The sequence below is a fragment of the Oryza sativa genome, chromosome 5 (genome assembly GCF_034140825.1).
Source record: "Oryza sativa Japonica Group chromosome 5, ASM3414082v1".
NCBI classification, from domain to species: domain Eukaryota; kingdom Viridiplantae; phylum Streptophyta; class Magnoliopsida; order Poales; family Poaceae; genus Oryza; species Oryza sativa.
This window is the reverse complement of record NC_089039.1, coordinates 14,240,901-14,259,308: the sequence shown is the minus strand read 5'-3', so window position 1 is coordinate 14,259,308 and position 18,408 is coordinate 14,240,901. Positions and strand designations below refer to the sequence as shown.

Here is an 18,408-nt window from a genome sequence, read left to right as displayed (position 1 = left end):
AGTTTAGTAGCGCATGCGAAACGAAAGCTCATTAGCATATAATTAATTAACTATTACAAACTTAAAATTGGATTTATTTGATTTTTTTTAAATAACTTCTATGTATTCTTTTTAAAATACCATTCAACAGTTTGAAAAGCATGTTAACGAAAGTATGCTAACAAAAAATGAGAAAGTTGAAGTTTGGAGTTGAAAAAAACAACTGAGCCTAAGAGATTAGATATTCGCTTCCAACAATTGGATTGGAAACTCTACAATTACACCTAACTTAGCTATCTACGAGTTTTTAACCTCTAAGAGATTAGATAAAAAGAACTTGTTGAATGCTGGTGCTTAAAAAATCCCCAAATTTTCACCAAGCACAGGAGATAACCCACTCCAATCCACTCATACAGACAAATCACGAAGACCAAGAAAGAGTAGGGAAAGAATGAATCTCAACAAACTCAAGCCAATGGCACCTTAATATGCTATTGCAATAAAATCAACAATCTTAGCTTTGGGGTGGGGAGGGGTTTAAATACCGCCTCACACTAATCTGATGGTTGGAGGCAAAGATTACTCATATGGGCTTGTGGTAAGCCATGGAAGGTTTGTAAATGCTTATATTATTGGTGAAAGAGGAGTGCATTTGTAAACCAGGTTAGAGATGGAAAAGTCCCAGCTTTTTATGAGCTACTCAACAAAGGGGTATAATGCTCTTAAAGATTTGAATTTCAACAAATACATCAGCTTCGCATCTCAATGAAATCATGCTATCCATAGTAGTTCTGATTTTTGCTTACTTGTACCACGAGTAACTTGTTGTTTGTGCTAGTATTGTTTTTCTAGTGCTACATATAGTAGTCGTTGCCATCTTGATCTTGCTGGTGCAGAATCTATGTCGGAAAAAAAAACCCACCGCCATTAAGCAGGCCTGAAACCCCAAAAAGAATATTCAGCTCGTTGATACTAGGGTAAATGTATCCAGAAATATGAGTATTCCTTATTCATTGTTGTTACCTGGTGTTAAACTTGCTGCAACAATCGGTCTCCAACAGGAACCTATAATTACTTTATAGAGTTTGGCAGGCAGATACATGGATTGCAAAACGATCATGCTAGCTGCAGGCGGGGGGTTGTACAAGTGATCCGGGCAAAATCCACAACCTACTCAATCCAATCCTTCTCTTCTTCGGCTGGAGTATCCACCTTGGCTGCTGCAGAAGCGTAGCTCACGCTGCTGTCTCTCATGCTCTTGCACTGGCTTGACTGTTCATACCGAACAAATCTGATCTTGATCTTCGTCGAACAATGTTTCAGCATCTGGAACATTATATTGCATAAAGAGGACGAAGTTATAGAAGTAGAAATGAAGAGATAACACTAGTTAGATCGCCACAACGCTTACACTGAGGAAAACGCTGATGGGGTGGCGCCCACATATGGTATTTTCATACTCTTGCAAGTACTGCTTGAATGCATCTGGATTACCAGTCTCTATTATCTCCATGCCCATGTGGTCCAAGGCCTCTATCGATTTATGTATAGCACCATGGCTCTTGTCGTAGTATGTGTAACTAAACCTGATGAGACGATGCAGGTGAGCATAATCATATGCAAATCCTATAAGATCGAAGTAACAACTACAACTTAGCCTGGTGATGTATCATGGGCAAGCGTTCTTTGGTGTCCAATTATGAAATGAACTGATCTGGGCTGTTCAATCACGTTTTCTACACTATCGATCAAAGCAGATCCGGGTGAAACAAAGCCTGGAGCAAATTAGCTCCCTTTTTACTTCCCACCAAAATCTTATGCAAATAAATTGTGTCGTCCCTGAACCGCAAACAACATCAGCCCACAGCGACCTCCCCCCATCTTCACACTCCTACAACTCCAAACGCTTGCACACTGGTGATCACCATCGTTGGGCAGATGGTGGACCCCAACATGATCAGGCTAAGCCATGTGGCAGAAGTAAACCAGGATACATCTACAGCATCCGGTGTTTCTATAGATGAATTTAGCAGGGAAGCAAGGTGCTGTCACCATCCACCAGAGATGGATTCGAGATTGGGGTTTGCGATATAGTGTTATTACAACATGTGCCAGGTGGAGTTGTTTTTTTCTTTCAAAATTGAGATGGTTCTAGGATCTGCCAATTGGATCTGATGGGTTCTCAAATTCCATCTGATGCCTATATCGATTATTCGAGCCTAAATGTTATTCCACATGATAAGTTGCATTTATGCTAAGTGGAAATACAAGATACTGCACAACAATATCTAGAGTACTCTTGCTATGAGGGGTTCAATTGATAGACAAATGCTGCTCATATGATGGTACCCTTTTCGTTATTGAGAGCAAATTTTGACATCTACTGAAGTTCAAATTTGCATATACAAAATTAAGATTTTGTACTGAAATTTAAACTTGGAAAGAACCATATTTGTAAGTGTGATGATGAGTTGATCTGAAAAGAGAGTCATAGCTAAAACTGCTATTATGGCATACTATCTACCTTCTGGAAAGAGTACAGGTAGAAAGACTAAGAATTTGGACAATCTATAGGCCTACTAAAAAAATATTCGGCAAGAGAACTCTAAGATTGTGGATTTTGCATCATGAGCTCATTTTAACTAAATTGGCTAGCAAATTTAATGAAAAACCAGGCATGCCAACTCTTCTGCTTTTCTACATGGCCAGATCTTTAGCCTCGAATAGGCCAAACACTGCAAACTTCATTAATTAGTTCTGCAGAACTAGTAGATGACAAATGTGACACAGGACAATTAAAGTTTTCTCACACTAAAGATTACCATAGGAAAACAAGCAAGTTGGCAGAGCATGAAAAAGCTGACAGTAGAAATTAAGTATTTACCGGGTTCCCCAGTGGCAGAAATCTGAGGAGATAGAAAAGAAGTTCTTCGGATCGTCAAGATATCTAGAGAGCAACTGCCCATACATGGCTTCATTTTGGTCTCAACCCATTTACAGAAAAAGGGGTAAGTTGATTAGTGGGTGCAGGAGGGTCTCAATAAGGTTTAGAGATTTAAACATTGGTTTAAGTAGGTAACTTTGCAAAAGATCCGAAAATATTTCCTTTTGTAAGGCATTTGACCTGGAGAGGTGCCTTTCAGAATTTTTTTTTTCCAATCTCGTCTAATTTTGTGATGACCCAGATGTTTCAGTTGCCCAGTCTTTAGAGGAAGGTGTCTCAGATGTTTCTTTTAGAACTCTTGGAATATCAGAATGTACTGAAACATGTTGCTATATTTGCTGAGTAGGGTGCAGTTCTATAAAGTGTAAATCATGTGAGTTGGCTGTTGAGAAATCTTAACGCCTTTTCTGGTCAAATGCATCGTTTATGTTAAGAGAGAACTGGCTACCTACCACCCAGATCTTCTATACAGATATATACCATTGATTTTTTTGGTTCTCCTTGATACTATCAAGACCTTCTGATCCTTCCTCTAATTATCACACATCCATTTTCTCACATTAACTGAGACCCTGAGCTACCCTATCTGGCATGCTATACACCGTCCCATACCAAAGCCCTCCATCCTTAACACATAGAACTTTGCCTTTGTAACCACCTTGGAGAGAAGGCCTAGTGTGCAACATGGCCCCCTCTTCCCCTCAGACCAGACTTATACTAATTTGCTTTTGTTATTCTTGATAGATGGGTGAAATTCAAACAAAATACAAGCAGATTGTTTAAGCACAACAGGAAGAGATTTGTTGATACATCGTGGGTAAGAACCTGCAAAGAGAGAACATGAATTCCCTTAGCGCGTTGGATCATCGAATAATCTGAGCCAGCGGATTCTCACTAAACCTGGGTAAAGCCCAGGTTTAGTGAGGGATGTGACACCCCTACTATCAGTTATTGTGCTAGGAGGGGTATGGGCATGCTCAGCGCTTTAACTGATAGCCTGAGAGTTTTGTTTAGTGAGGTTTGAAGGCTAAATGGTTTGTTCTGGACTTGCTTATTTTGTTTATGGCTTATGCTGGTCTCCCTTGCAAGGGCCTTATGACCATGATGTTTGCTTTGATCAATGTAACTAAAGGCCATGCTGCTACTGAGAGAAAGATACTCCATCCGACCTAAAATATAGCAACCTAATACTTGATTAGACACCACCTAGTACTATGAATCTTGATAGGGGTCTGTCCACATTCGTAGTACCAGGTGGTGTCTAATCGAGTACTACTTTAGTATTTTGCTATATTTTAGGACGGAGTGAGTATATAGATGTGTGGTTTTTGCATCAAACCAGTTACACATTGTTTGCAACGAGGAGCACTTGACAATGTTTAAACACATTGAATAATATAATAACTCATATACTGTACAGTGTGCCTGTGGCAATTCACTTATATTGGACTAATGTGTGATATTGAAAATTTTCAGGCAACTCAAGAAAAAGTAGCAACGATAGCAGGTGGGGTGGCAGATTATTACCACCACTACTTTAAAAGGGGAATCTTAAGCACAAATGGCTCTGTCTGAAAATATAGAAAGTTCAAAACAGAAATAATTAATACGGATGGATGTCTAAAAATAATTATGTCGTAAAATCATATTAGTACTGCTAAAGTGCTAATCATGCATGGAAGGCATATTGGGTCAGGTTAAGGGCAATACTAATGTTGGTGTTCTGGCCTATTATCCAAGAGAAATCTTAGGTAAAGACGGTAATTAGATTGCATGGCATGTAATATGAATGTAAAATATTCAAGTCAGTAACAGCATACCTTCATGGTCTACTGGCAAATCCCCAATTGGGGTGCTATAAATAGTAGCTCTTGTTAATGCGCATTTTGGAGTATAGTAGTGATGTGAGGGGCCTAACAGGAAGACCCGAGAACTGGATCACATACAGGAAAACATATTAGATGGGCAAAGTGAAAATTAGAATAAAGTAATCAGCTATAATAATGTAAGTAGTATTTTTTGGACATTCTTAAAAGCTGAAGCTGATTCTGAATTTCAGAGTTTGATTTTGCATCTCTCTTTTCATCATTGTTAAGGAGACAAGTAAAAAATCTACCAAAACTATTCTTAAAAATACATATTCAAAATTCAAAAGTAGCAGAACTATTGCAGTGTTTAGAATGACAAAAGCATATCATATATTTATGCAACAAAAGTGAATGTTTTATGATTATCTTGGTGTGTTCGGTTTGAATAGACATGGGATGTTTGGAAACTGAGGTTGTCAGGAAATGGCCTATAGCTTTGGTGGTGAGGTAGGTGTTTAACATCCTCACTCACCCGGGTTTAAACTCTAGGATTAATACATGTGACCATCTAGTTCTTTAGTTAATGCTAGAACCCATGTCCAACTTTCAAAATAAAATAAATAAAAATGCATGCATCACTCATAAAGATCACTTTACCAATTATACCAATGAGAGATAAAAGTACAGGTTGATAAAATGGTACATCCGAGGTACTTTTACATGAAAGCATTCAAGTCAAGGTATTACCAGTACAGCAAGACAGTGATTTACTATTAGAAGATCTGAAATTTTGAGAGAGTAACAGTAATGTGTAAATAACATACATGTTAGTTGGATCAATGTTGCCAAAAGCATATGCCGCACACCGCCCTGAGTATGAATAGCCAGCATGGCTGTAATGGCAAGAAACAATTGTTAAAATAGAACAGAAGAAATTCACCATCATATGAATAGTTAAATACCATCTTACGGCGCAATTACTGCACTCACATCAGGGGACTTGGTTAGACCAGCAGCCCTCAGCCAACCATCAAGTTCCTCATCCAGTTTCCTGGCTAACATGGAGTAACGAATTTAGGAGACAGAGCTAAAGTGGTAAATTGTCGAACCAAAATTTTAAAAAGAAGAAAATGGTTGAGATCCCTGAAAGTTTTCAACAAATTACATGCTTTTATGAATTAATGTTGGAAACTGCAGAGCAAGAAGATAATGGAGTCAGCTAGGAATGAATGGTTCAACTCCCAGTAAAACTAAACAGCTCATGTGTTTCCAGAATGGTCTGACAGCTAAAATAGTTATTGCATTTGCATAACAAATAGCAAATGATCCAGTTTCATCAATCATGTCAGCCTACTACGTGTTTGGGCAAAAAAGAATGATATTAATCTAATAAGCAGTACCTAAAATGTCATCATGCCTGATAGCACAATAAAATTGATCCATGTCCATATGATAAGGTTGCCGGTAATTCATTCCTTCTAATAAAAAACTATTCCGAAAGTGCATAATTTATATGAAACCATGTATAACAATGGCAAGCGGTTCCTGCATTTTTCTAACAATATAAAAATAGTTCCCACAATCTTAGCAACTAAATTTGAAGCAAGAGAGCCGTAATGACTGGTGAAATCATCCAAAATGCCAACCAAACAATTCAAGCACGCATATTTGGATGACTATCAAGAAAATTATTCACAACAACCTGCAAAACATCAACCGCCAACATATATCAAGTTATCAACAGTTTGAAGCTACTAGACTATTTACACTCCAGATCGTTTAAAACTAAAACTCCGAAGATATGCAGCATCCTCTTTTGCATTTTGAAAAGCGCACACAATCGAACAAGTCAACACTCACTCCTCCACAACAAACAACACAAGTGCACTCCAAGAAGCTAGGCTAGGCCGCGGAATTGAGTAATCACCACCACCGAACCGGACCCCGTTAATTCCCCAAATCTCGTAAGCAAGAAATCCCTCCTCTAACTTCTCCCCCCTCCCCAAAAGTGGGAGAATCCATCGATTGGATTGAACTAGTAAGAAGCCTCCTCCTCCAACCCCACACCCCCCTGCCCCAAAGTGGGAGAATCCATCGATCGGATTGAACTACTCCCTCCGTTTCACAATGTAAGACTTTTTAACATTGCCCACATTCACATAGATGTTAATGAATCTAGATATATATGTGTGTCTAGATTCATTAACATCTATATGAATGTGAGCAATGCTAGGAAGTCTTACATTGTGAAACGGAGGGAGTAGTAGAGATTGCAGTAGCGGAGGAGAGTGGATCAAGTACCATTGTTGGTGTACCAAGAGCCGGCGTGCGAGGCCCTCCTCCATCCCCACCCCGCAGCAGAGAAGAAGAGCGGTTTCGATGGCGGCAGCAAGGAAGAGGAATCCCTCCCTCCCCTCTGGCCCTCTCGTCTTCCTTGTTAGCTTAGGTTGGTTTTTCCGTCTGGGCTGAAAAATAAAAAGTAATCACTGCCTCAAGTTGCCACTCCAACTTTCAAGAACTGCAAAAGAAGAAAAGATATGTAGTGATTGAGAAAAAATGAGTCCTGAAGAAAATAGTATTTGATGGCCTGTTTAGCAAGAGAAAAGAATGGGCTCTCCTCATCACCAAAAGAAAACCTAACACAAAGTTAGCTTCAACAGACAAGCACCAAGCCACTGAGATTAATCCGTTCACCAATTTCAAGTTGAATACTCAATTGAGACCACGTGGATCTTTACACCGAAGTGCATGTATTATGTTCATGTGCACACATGCAAGTATAAAAGGTGGATTAAAGTAGATAGTGTCCTGCTGCAATGAAAATCCCACCGATTCACAAGTAAATAGCAGAAAAGATGACAGACGATATTTCCCAACAGATTCGGGTGCACTGCTTAAGGCAATACTACAAACAATATTCGGATTCCTATATGAACAGTAGTAAACAGTGGAGTACCTTAGGAAATCCAGCGATGGACGTCGGGGGCGGACGGATCAGATCGGCAACGGGGAAGAGATGTTCCTGGCGATGGCGGTTGGATCATGGGGATGGGGGGCGGCGCGAGAAATGTGCCCGGCGGCTGAATGCGGAGATGCGCGGCATCGGTGACGGCGATGAATCGGCGGCGGCACCTGTGAGGGCGAGGCAGAGATATTAGAGGAGGATTAGGGTTTGGAAGCGCGGCGAGGAAGGCTGAGCAGGAGCAGACCGCGAGGAGATCTTGACGATCTTGTTTTGCCCGGCGCGGCAGCCGGCAGGGGCAAAGGCGGCGACAGGACGAGAAAATTTACATATTGCTAACTCCAAAAACGGGTTTCGCTCAAATGCCGTATAGGAGTGGTTTCACCTGAAGCCTACTTACTATAATACCCGAACAGACAAAAATACCCTTATTTCTACCCTTCTTCCACCTCCGTCGGTGACCAGCGGCGCAGGGATAGCTGGTCTGCGGCCGGCGCGGCGCGCGGTCGCGTGTTTGTCACTGGGGGCGTCCGCGCAGGCTACGACCCTGCCGTCACCCGCTCTGGCGCGTTGTGGGACCCCGCGGCCTCGCCGCCCACCGCCGCGTGGGAGCCGATCCTGCCGCTGCGCGACGGGCGGTTCAGCCGCGGAGGCCGTCTGCTCCGGCGGCAAGGTCTGCATGGTCAACCTCCGCAGCCGCAACGCTAAGGAGCGCTTAGTGTTCGACCTCCGTGCCGATCGTTGGAAGGACATGCCGCCCCGCATGCTCGCCGGTTGGAAGGGCCCCGCGGCGGCGTCGCCCCTGGACAACGGCGAGACCATCTACGTTTTGGATGAGGAGCGTGGCGCGCTCACCGCCTACGACTGGGGCACCGCTCGGTAGAGGATGGTAGCTGAGTCCGAGCGCCTCAAGGGCGCGGCGGAGATGACCGTCGGCGGCGGGAAGGCATGCGTGGTGGCCCTCGGTGGTGGGAAGGTGTTGATCGTGGACATCATGCCGCCGTCGCTGCTCAAGACGTCACCAGCAGCGAGGAGGGAATCGTGGGACAGGAGGTGGCGGCGCCGGCTGGGAAGCAGGTGGTGGCACCAGATCCACGCGCTCGTCGGTGGCGGCGGCAGTCGGTGAACTACGCACTCGGCGGCAGGCAGTGAACCGCGCTCAGCGGCATGTGGATGAAGGGTAGCATTCTGGCATGTAACCTTCGGTTGAAAGTGGCATTTTAAAGAAACCCACTACCAGCATGGCATTTGAGCTAAACCTGGTTTTGAAGATGGCACAACGTCAATTTTCTCCGACAGGACAGGAGCAGCGATGAGGAGCCTCAGTTGGATGAAAACCGTCGGAAAAACACTATACCATTTTCATTTTCTTTTTTTTCGTGAAAACGGAATGGGAACGTTAGACCCGAAAACGGTAACGAAATTGGTAATATTGGTATATCAGAAACGGGACCATCGAAACGGAATATACTGATATTGGTTGGAAGTCAACAAATCATATCGGAATCAGCGAAGAGTGGCATAGAACACCGAGAAAACTAATTCACCCATACACGCTGGCGGCGCACACTTCCACGTGAGGCATACACCCAATGAAACCTGCTACTTCTACCGTGTGAAAGGTCTGTTGCATGATTCTATATTTCTATCTTGCACAAGTTAGTTAATCCATGCCCACGCGAGATTTTGCATTATTTTTTTCGTGTTTTTTCTTAATCACGCGTGCATGATTTTTTTTCACGATTTTTTTTTATTTTTTTGTGAATTTTTTAAATCATGTGCACCTGAATGCGCCTGATTCAACTCGAATTTTGAGTCAAAAGTTTTTAAAATTTTAGTTAAAAGTTTTGAATTTTGAGATGAAAGTTTTCATATTTGAGTTAAAAGTTTTCAAAATCCGATATAAAAGTTTTTAAATCTTGACTTTGAAAGTTTTCAAATCTGGATTAAAAATTTTCAAAAAATCTTGTTAAGTTTTCAAATCTAAGTTGAAAGTTTTAATTTGAAACTTTTTAAATCTAAGTTGAAAATTTTCCAAATCGTTAAAAGTTTTATTGATGTACTAGGAGGAGAGGCCGAGAGGGGCTGTGCCATCTAGCACGCACGTACCCATTAGGAATCTCTATAGCACACATTTAACTATGCGCGAAGATGACCTTTTAACTTTATTCTTACATCATCACACTCCACATAACATCATTATATGATGATTAACGATATGATAATAAGTTTGATAAACAATATAAACAAAGTTCAACAGTACTTTAGCATCGATAAGCTGAGGAGACCAAAGTTCAGCAAAATCCACATGCCACATCATAGGGTTAGCAACATTTTCTTGGTCACTTCCCCTTTTTTATGAGCTGCAAGCGTACCAGGCTTTCTTCATTTATGGGCTTCCGATGGGTTTGGCCGGCTGAGCCACTGGGGAACTTTCAGATTTTTTTTTCAGAATTTTGACGAAAACTACCGTACAAATACAGTTACCGACAAACCGGTCGGGAAAACCTCCATCCTATTTCCACTACCATTTTCGGAAGATATTATCGTTTCCATTTCCACCACCGTCGGTTACCGATACCGACTGAAACAGTCGATGCAAACTGAAAACGGCAGCCGAAAATCTCGGAAATTTCCAGATCGTTTTCACCCCTACGAGGAGGCGGGTTGTGTCGTGGCGCAACTGGGCAGAACGCATTTTCGGGTGGTGGTTTGGTCTTTGGTGGATGTGAAGGAGGTGGGAAGCAGTGCCTAGGCATGTTAACACTTACCCCCTCTGTCCGAAAAAAAAACAATCTTAGGTTTGAACCTGGATACATGTGTGTCTGTGTCCAATTTAGGTTCAAACCCATGATTGATTTTTTTTTGGAGGGGGCGGAGGGGACGGAGGGAGTACTGGCCATAGTGGCATCGGTGGCGCAGCTTTGCGTCGTCGTGGTTTGCATGTACACTCAGCCATCCGCAAGTGGCCGCTACGCGTGCAAGTTCTCTAGTGTCTGGCTAGGATTGAGCGAGCCAAAAATATCGTATAAAGGAAATGTGCATATGGTACATTTTGTTAGCACCTAATGTAACTGGCCTTAGATTTATGCCGCTTCCCTCCTTGCTCGGCCGCCACGCGCTACCCCTCATCACTCACACCTGGAGAGAGGACAGAGAGGGGAGAGAGATGAATAGAGGGGAGTTGAGGAGAGAGGAGGGGTGAGAATGACATGTGGGACCCACGTGGCCCCCACCATTTTGAAATTATTTTTTTTGGTGTAATTGACATGCGGGCCCACAATTTTATTATTTTTCAAATCAAATTGCCACGTAAGCGCCACGTCACTGCCACATCATATGAAGTCCGAGTCAAATTAGCCACGTAAGCGTCACGTAAGCGAAAACTGCCGTTCAAACCGCCATAGGACCTATATTGCACCGGTTTTGACAGTTGAGGGACCCGCCGTATCTAGTTTTTCGGTTGAAGGACGAAAATCGGATTCGTTGACAAGCTAAGGGACCTCAGATGAACTTATTCCTAGAAGAGAAGATAGATGAAGTACGTTGGGCTTGGGCCCAAGGTGCGGCCCATCCCTTCCCAGCCGTCTCGTCTCTCTCTCTCTCTCTCAAAAAAAAAAAAAAGAAGTGGAGTAATTTTCCCGTCTCCTTCGGCGGCATCCACCCCAATTCATCCGGGAAGGGGAGGAGGCGTCCTTCCTTCGCCGCTAAGCAAGCATCCAGCCCACCCAGCCATCCATCCAGGGAAAGGGTAGGGGAAGGTGGCAATGAGGATGTCCATGCCCAGGTGACTCTTAGATTTCTTCGGTTTGAGGGAAGGGAGGAAGGGGGATCGATTTCTTCTTCGGTTCTGATTTGGCGGAGGAGGAGGAGGAGCACGACACCCAACGATATGGTGGGCGTGCTGTCCAACCGGGTAGATCGGCTGGACCTCGCCGCCGGGGATCACATCTACTCTTGGAGAACTGCCTACCTCTATGCGCACCACGGTGATTCTTCTTCTTCTTCTTCTTCCTCCTCCTCCGATGCTTGCTATGCTTCTTCATCCCCAAAAACCTAGTCACTCTTCATCCATGTGAAATACAATGTGTCTGATCTGGAGATGGAGAAGTAGTAGTAATTTGTTCATGGAAAAAACAAAGCTTGTATTTATTTTCAGTTAGTATCCCTTTTCCAAGTCATAAGTCAACAACTGTGCCTGCTCAAGGCTCCAGTGAACAATCACCTCCTATGCTGGCTGTTGATGCTGCCTGATGCAAAATGATTAACCTGGAAATGGTCGAACCTGGCTGACATTTGTCCATAACCTGTTGATGCTGTCCGCTGTGTCTTACCGATTTAAGCCATGTGGATTACCAGTCAGCTCAAGGAAATCGGTACCATTTTCCCTGAGCACTCAAGAATACAATTTTGGGCGATATCTTTAGGAGTCTGGTTGTTTGGCCACCTGGATTTCCATTCTTTTCTTGTTTTTACCATTGTCCAAAGAAATAAGTCTGGAGGCACTAAAAAGAAGTCTCGTCTGTTGAGTCGCATGGAACCTGCATCTCAATCGAAGGATTCTGCTTATCTTTCCATTTAAGATAAATCCATCTCAAATTTAGAGCTCTCCCGAACACAGGTAGGTATTTTATGCCCAACCTGCCCTTTTTTTTGGTGTACAAACCTTAGACAATTAACTAAACAATGCCCACCAATCCACCATCACAATGGCCATCCCCTTTCCAAATAAAGCCTCTCCTATTCTAATATATTGACGTGCAATCATTTTGCGCATTCCCGAAAATAAAGCCTCTCCTACATGCTGGTAACCGACATATGCACAATATACCGTCGGCGATGTCATTTGCCATCTATTATGGAAAACATAACACTCATTACTTGATTGGCATGCCACGCAACATTTATGTGCTCCATGTCCGTTAACCCCACATTATACAGTCAGTTCATGTTTTCCTGTTGACTTATTTGCTAAGGAGCAAGGATACTCGCTAAGACCATGTCTCTGACCTGTTCCCGAAATTGAACTTCATTTTCAGGGATATATATTGGTGATGCCATGGTTATTCATTTTACAAGAGCAACTGGACATGAAATTGGGACAGGAACATTCTTGGACATGTTCCTTTTCAGCTCATCTCCAGCAACGGAGGAGGGTCCTCCCTGCGAGAAATGTGGTCACCTGATTAAGCAGCAGGGGGTCATAATGTCGTGCCTCGATTGCTTCTTGGATGGGGGCAATCCGTACCTGTTCGACTACGCGGTGTCCCCCGCTTTCTTCCTCGTGAAAGCGCGAGGAGGAACGTGCACCCTGGCAGCCTCGGACCCCGCCGACATCGTGATCCACCGTGCCCAGCACCTCCTGAACAGCGGGTTCGGGACGTATAGCCTGTTCAAGAACAATTGCGAGGACTTTGCGATATACTGCAAGACGGGGCTGCTGGTGGAGACCGCTTTCAGCGTGGGGCGCAGCGGGCAGCTGGCCTCCCTCACGGCTGCCTTCAGCGCGGTGGCCTCGTCGCCGCTCCGGTTCCTGACGACCAGCGCTGGTGGGCTGGTGGTTGTGACGAGCGGCATGTACTGCGTGGGGCGATATGTCTCAGATATCGGTGTTCGCCGCGATGTCGTCAAAGTGCCCGTGGAGAGGCTGGTGGAGCACTGGCCGCCGCGGGATGTTGCTGTTGCTCCTCCTCAGGAAAGCCATCAAGAATGCCAAGGAAATGATGTTGCTCCTCAAGAATGCCATGGAGACGGCGATGGCGGCTGCGTCTCGGAGTCGCTGAGCTAAGCTCTTACTAATAGGAAAAAGGCAGTGTGCCATTCGATCTGTTGCCGATTGTACCGATTATGAATGTATCATCGTTTATGTTGCTCCTCAAGAATGCCAAGGAAATGTTGCTCCTCAAGAATGCCATGGAGACGGCCATGGCGGCTGCGTCTCGGAGTCGCTGAGCTAACTCTTACTGATAGGAAAAAGGCAGTGTGCCATTCGATCTGTTGTCGATTGTACCGATTGCTCTGCGCTGTTTGTATTCTGTGATTCTGTCCATATGAATGTATCATCGTTTTTATTTACTGTATCTGCATTCTGGTACCTTGAATGGGGAATCCTGAAATCGATGCCTGCTGTCATTGTCCGACTTCTCGGTTCCCATTGAACCAAGATATCCAGTGTTTTGCAGGAATTTGGAGCTAGATGCGTCCAAGCGAGTGCTTGCTGCTGCAATTGTGTCAAGCTGTAGACTGATTGAACAAAATCCATACTTTTGGGATACTAGTAAGCAGCGCACAGATCGCATATCATTTGACTTACAGCATACACATTAATTCTTCAAGTCTCAACTTGGATTACAGCGAGATTAACGTGCGCTCCTCCCTAACACCTCTACGTCACATCCCGTAGTTAACCGGACGTAGAGAGAGAGAGAGAGAGAGAGAGAGAGAGAGAGAGAGAATACATCTATTATTCAGATATTATTCCAATGTGTTTCTGGACAAGTAGCCTAAACTCCGATCAGTCTCGAGAAGCCTGCCCGTGTGTGCAAAATCCAGAAATCACCCAGGACAAATTTACATGATCCCAACCGTATTTGAGGCCATTAACATTGATTAAAGTCAAACTATGGCCGTTCCGACTCCGAAGGCGCTATCATAGTTCCTCACCATGTTCTTCGTCGAGGGCATACCAGCAACAACATCTTCTTCGATGCCACATTCGTTTGTGCCCCTTATGATCTTGAAGTACCCATCCTACCAGTATCACCGACCAAACATTATTAATAGCTCAAAAAATACAAATTATGCAACATTTCACTTATTGAACTTATATATTTGCCAAGGACTTACATCGCCCCATCCTCTGTTCCACTGGTTTGCAAGCAGCTGTAACACACAAAAGGATGAAAGAAAGAAAATTAGTGCTTAAATATAGGTTTAATTAATAGATAACGTAATATGGGGAATAGACAAGTACCCAGTAATCCTCGCCAGCATCCGTGGTTCCCCATCCAATCAACTTGACAGCATGACCACCCATCATGCCACCTGTGATGTGCTTGTATACTCCTGATTTGTAGTGTGCAAAATCCTTCACAATGTTGGAGCATTAAATCAAATCAACAATGCTATGCATCAAAGAGAAATCATACTCTTTTCTGATAGACCTCAGAATGTTATAAATGAAGTCACAAAACATGCGTAAAATTAGATGTGTAGCCAATTGAACCAAACTCCAACGTTTGAAAGATTACTAGTGTGCACATCTTCTCATGTAGTGCACCAGAAAAAGATAAATACTCCAGGCCCCAGAAAATATCTAAGAACTACTTTCCTGTTTGGGTTATTTTCATCCCCCACCCCTCTTCTTCCGTCTTGTTCTTCCTAAGCCTTATCTCTATACGTAAAGCTCTTTTTAAGAAGCTTTATATTCTGCACGTCATATTTTATTTGAAAGTGACAAAGCAGCAACTGCAGCCTACAGTCCATTTTGATTTCTGCTAACCAACAATCAACAATTTGGTGAAAGAGCATGGAAAAAAAATAGAAAGTCAATGGTACCTCATAAACGGTGAAAGCAACTTCTACAGGGCCATTTTGGTAGACCTCTGCCATTATGTCATGTGGATCAGAATTTACTCTGTATGCATTGACACTGAAATGCTTCTTTTCCAGCCAAACTTGGTTCTGCACCTTGCATTTCTTCTCGCACACTGGCGTAGGATAAGCAGGTTCGCATCCTGGATGCTTACAACCGACCTGATCAAAGTATGGATCGCACTGCAAAACAATGGAAAATGTGCATTTTCTGAGTATATCAAGCTGAACTAATGTTGCAGGAGCCGGGAAAAAAATATTCACATATAGGATTACTGCTGGATCATGCAGAAACATTCATGTCATAGCATGTAGAAAATGGACAATACCTCATCGGTAACAACACCATTCCGAACAAAGTAGCGCCATGCCATGATAGGATAGCCTCCATCACAACCATCGCCGCACATGAAACCGCAGCATGCCACTAGGTCATTGACAGATAGCGAAATGTTCTACAAGGAATAAAAAACAGTAGCTTGGCTATGTGAGCAAAGGAACAATAAATTAAGTTAGAAGCCTTGGCCATGAGAACGGACTTGTCATTCATATTCACTGACCATGTTGAAATGAATGCAGAAACGATCCTGGAGACACTCCACAGCACCAAATGCCCAACACGAGCCACAGTGACCCTGTCATTGTCAACCAAGACATAATACCTATTATATCTTGCATTCTAAACCCTCATGGGATTAACAATTTATGGTGGTGCGCGTAGTTTACCTGATCTGCGCATGAAAATCAACATTTCCCATGGTTTGGTGGAAAATTATTGAGGAAATGAAGAATGGTTAGTGTATTCATTAGAACTAATTACAGGTCAAACATTGAGGTACTAATTGAACTTACCAAGTATGGTCCCAATTGTGTTACACTGTGACCATGCAGACCTGGCATCAAACTCCTTTGGAAGCATCAGCGATCTTGGATAAGTTTTGACAGGGACATCATTTAGCACACTATGCGGTGTTGGCTTCACTCCAAGGATATGTTTGAATTGCGCAGTCTGTACAGGAGGATTATTGAGGCCACCGAACAAGCATGAGATAAATGTTTTGATGTATGCAATACTAACAACAACAGGAAGGTGTCCCCGCAAAAAAAAAAAAGAAAACAACAACAGGAGGGTGTTGTTATTTACAGTATAGTTTGCAAAGTATGGATTCCGTGCAGCCGTCCAGCCAGCATTGGGATGCTTGTTGATTGCCTTTATGATGTCGTCCTGTGACAACAAAATACCATTGAATGATATGTCATGAGTAAATAAGAAAATACAATAAGGTGAGAAGAACGAATTGAAATAGAAAGGCATAACCTGGATGATTCTTGAACTGCCGCCCTCCTTGGTCATGAGCTGGAGATTTGGGATTGGCTTTGCAGCTCTGCCTGCCTGTGCATGTGTACATACAGATGTGATTCAGCTCACAACATAATTCAAGGTACAGTTCCTTCTCTGTTTTGTTTTGTGTAGAGGAAACATGAAGCTTTTGTGTGCTTGTATTCTTTTATTTTTGTGAGGGAAAGGGAAATTCATTAAATAAAGTAAATTTCAGAGAACTGCAACTATTCTATCGAAACTATCGGTTTACTACAACTTTAGTCAGACATTTCAGAAAACTGCAACAATAGTACACGGTGTTATCATAAAACTGCAGCTTTATACACTTGACGAATCTAGACCCATTAGTCAGGCATTTATGTAAAACTCACACAGTTACACATCGAGCCCACATGTTAGACACACGTGGTGGGTTAAAGTTGTAGTTTATTGATAAAATCATTTGCTAAAGTTGTAGCTTTGTGAAATGGCTGACTAAAGTTGTAGCAAAGTGATATTTTTGATCAAATAATTGCAGTTCTATGAAATTTACTCTTAAATAAAGTGAACTGTCGGAAAGGGAAAATTCATTAATCATGAGACAATTCCTCACACATAAGATGTGAAAATGAGGTACACCAATTATAACACTGGAAGCCTGAAGGAGCTTCCTATTTTGTGAAGGATTAGTCTTTTGTAACTGACTTTCCATATTTCTGTTTTGATCAGAATTCCCCTATTTCTGGTCATGAGCAACTTTGTCTCCCTGACCCTAAGTATGCTTAACTCAGATCTATCTTTCTCCTTGATATAAGCAAATCTATGACACCACTACAGTCCATTTCAATAATCAGATGTCCACTGTAGGGCTGTAGAGATGCCTCCAATGCACGCAAGTGCGTTTTTCTATTCAGTAATCCATCCTCAGACTAAGGAGAGAACTAGCGCAAATAGTAATGGATGGAGCATATCTGCGGCAGAAAATCTGCCTGCCCCAAGAAGAAATTTCAATTGGATTCCACCAGTAAAGAATCGAAGATACTTGATTGGATCTTAGTGTTAGCTGTTGGTTTTGTACAGTAAAAAGGTGAATTGCTGGTCGAAATGTATGGATAGATTTGAGACGGCTAGATCGCAGAAAGAAAGAAAGAAACAAGTAAAGGTGATGAGAAAAGGACCTGGGGGCCAGCAGCGACGAGGATCAGCAGCAGCAGCAGCAGAGGCATGCCCATCTTGTTGGATTGCAGCTAGGGCCGATTGCCTGTGTTCTGAAATCTGAAGGTGAGGACTGAGGAGGATTCCTCTTCCTCTCCACTCTCCAGACCTACAGCTTGCAAAAATGAACAAGTCAATTAACAAGAGGATGGATGTGGGAGTGGGATTAATGGTAGGAGATGATAGTGGCAGAGCAAAATATCTTTGGTTGGGATACCTTGAAGAGTCCTCCACTCCTTGCGTGTTGCTGTTGGTGTTGCTTGCTTCTCTTCTCTTCTTTCCCCTACCTCAGTCCTCAGCAGCTCCCCCCGGCTGTGCCCCCGGTCTGTCTCTCTCATTTATTTATAGCTGTTGTGCCTCTTGCTGCCATCATAAACAAGAGGGGAAAAAATAATAATTAAAAAAAAGCATCAATAGAGATGGGCGCGCAGGTACTAAGAGCAAAAAGTTTAATAGTAGTATAACCAACTATTAGCTCTAAATCATCTATAGCTAATATAATAGTCAATTCATATAATAGTTGCTTACTATACTATTAATACCTGATTCTACCTATCATACACATATTATATCTTGAAGTCTGTAT

The 18,408-nt window shown here is 42.9% G+C and overlaps 3 protein-coding genes across 4 annotated transcripts; 1 reads left to right on the top strand and 2 right to left on the bottom strand.

Annotated features, from left to right (window-relative positions):
• Window positions 1-643: 643 nt before the first annotated feature.
• Window positions 644-7,823, bottom strand: LOC107277955 (uncharacterized). Of its 2 annotated transcripts, XR_010741258.1 has the most exons (8): window positions 7,688-7,823; window positions 7,033-7,196; window positions 5,702-5,782; window positions 5,556-5,624; window positions 4,744-4,856; window positions 1,391-1,565; window positions 1,003-1,305; window positions 644-916 (listed from the first exon to the last, which is right to left on the bottom strand). XR_010741258.1 is itself a non-coding variant. In XM_066310341.1 (6 exons), the coding sequence occupies exons 2-6, from the start codon at window positions 7,074-7,076 to the stop codon at window positions 3,636-3,638; spliced, it is 420 nt and encodes a 139-aa protein (XP_066166438.1). In that variant the 5' UTR covers window positions 7,077-7,196; window positions 7,688-7,823; the 3' UTR covers window positions 3,302-3,635. The 2 variants fall into 2 exon arrangements, 1 of the variants encoding a protein (XP_066166438.1); XM_066310341.1 differs by lacking the exons at window positions 644-916; window positions 1,003-1,305; window positions 1,391-1,565 and adding an exon at window positions 3,302-3,748.
• Window positions 7,824-11,336: 3,513 nt separating this feature from the next.
• On the top strand, window positions 11,337-13,773 carry LOC4338374 (protein LEAD-SENSITIVE 1). Its single transcript, XM_015784066.3, has 2 exons — window positions 11,337-11,682; window positions 12,733-13,773. Exons 1-2 carry the CDS (start codon window positions 11,586-11,588, stop codon window positions 13,479-13,481), a joined length of 846 nt encoding a protein of 281 aa, XP_015639552.1. The 5' UTR covers window positions 11,337-11,585; the 3' UTR covers window positions 13,482-13,773.
• Window positions 13,774-13,965: 192 nt separating this feature from the next.
• LOC9267789 (cathepsin B-like protease 3) lies at window positions 13,966-18,136 on the bottom strand. The gene is made up of 12 exons (XM_015784064.3): window positions 18,040-18,136; window positions 17,786-17,931; window positions 16,605-16,679; window positions 16,431-16,511; window positions 16,139-16,295; window positions 16,013-16,017; window positions 15,847-15,921; window positions 15,616-15,741; window positions 15,251-15,469; window positions 14,667-14,780; window positions 14,540-14,575; window positions 13,966-14,443 (listed from the first exon to the last, which is right to left on the bottom strand). The coding sequence occupies exons 2-12, from the start codon at window positions 17,837-17,839 to the stop codon at window positions 14,309-14,311; spliced, it is 1,077 nt and encodes a 358-aa protein (XP_015639550.1). The 5' UTR covers window positions 17,840-17,931; window positions 18,040-18,136; the 3' UTR covers window positions 13,966-14,308.
• Window positions 18,137-18,408: the final 272 nt, after the last annotated feature.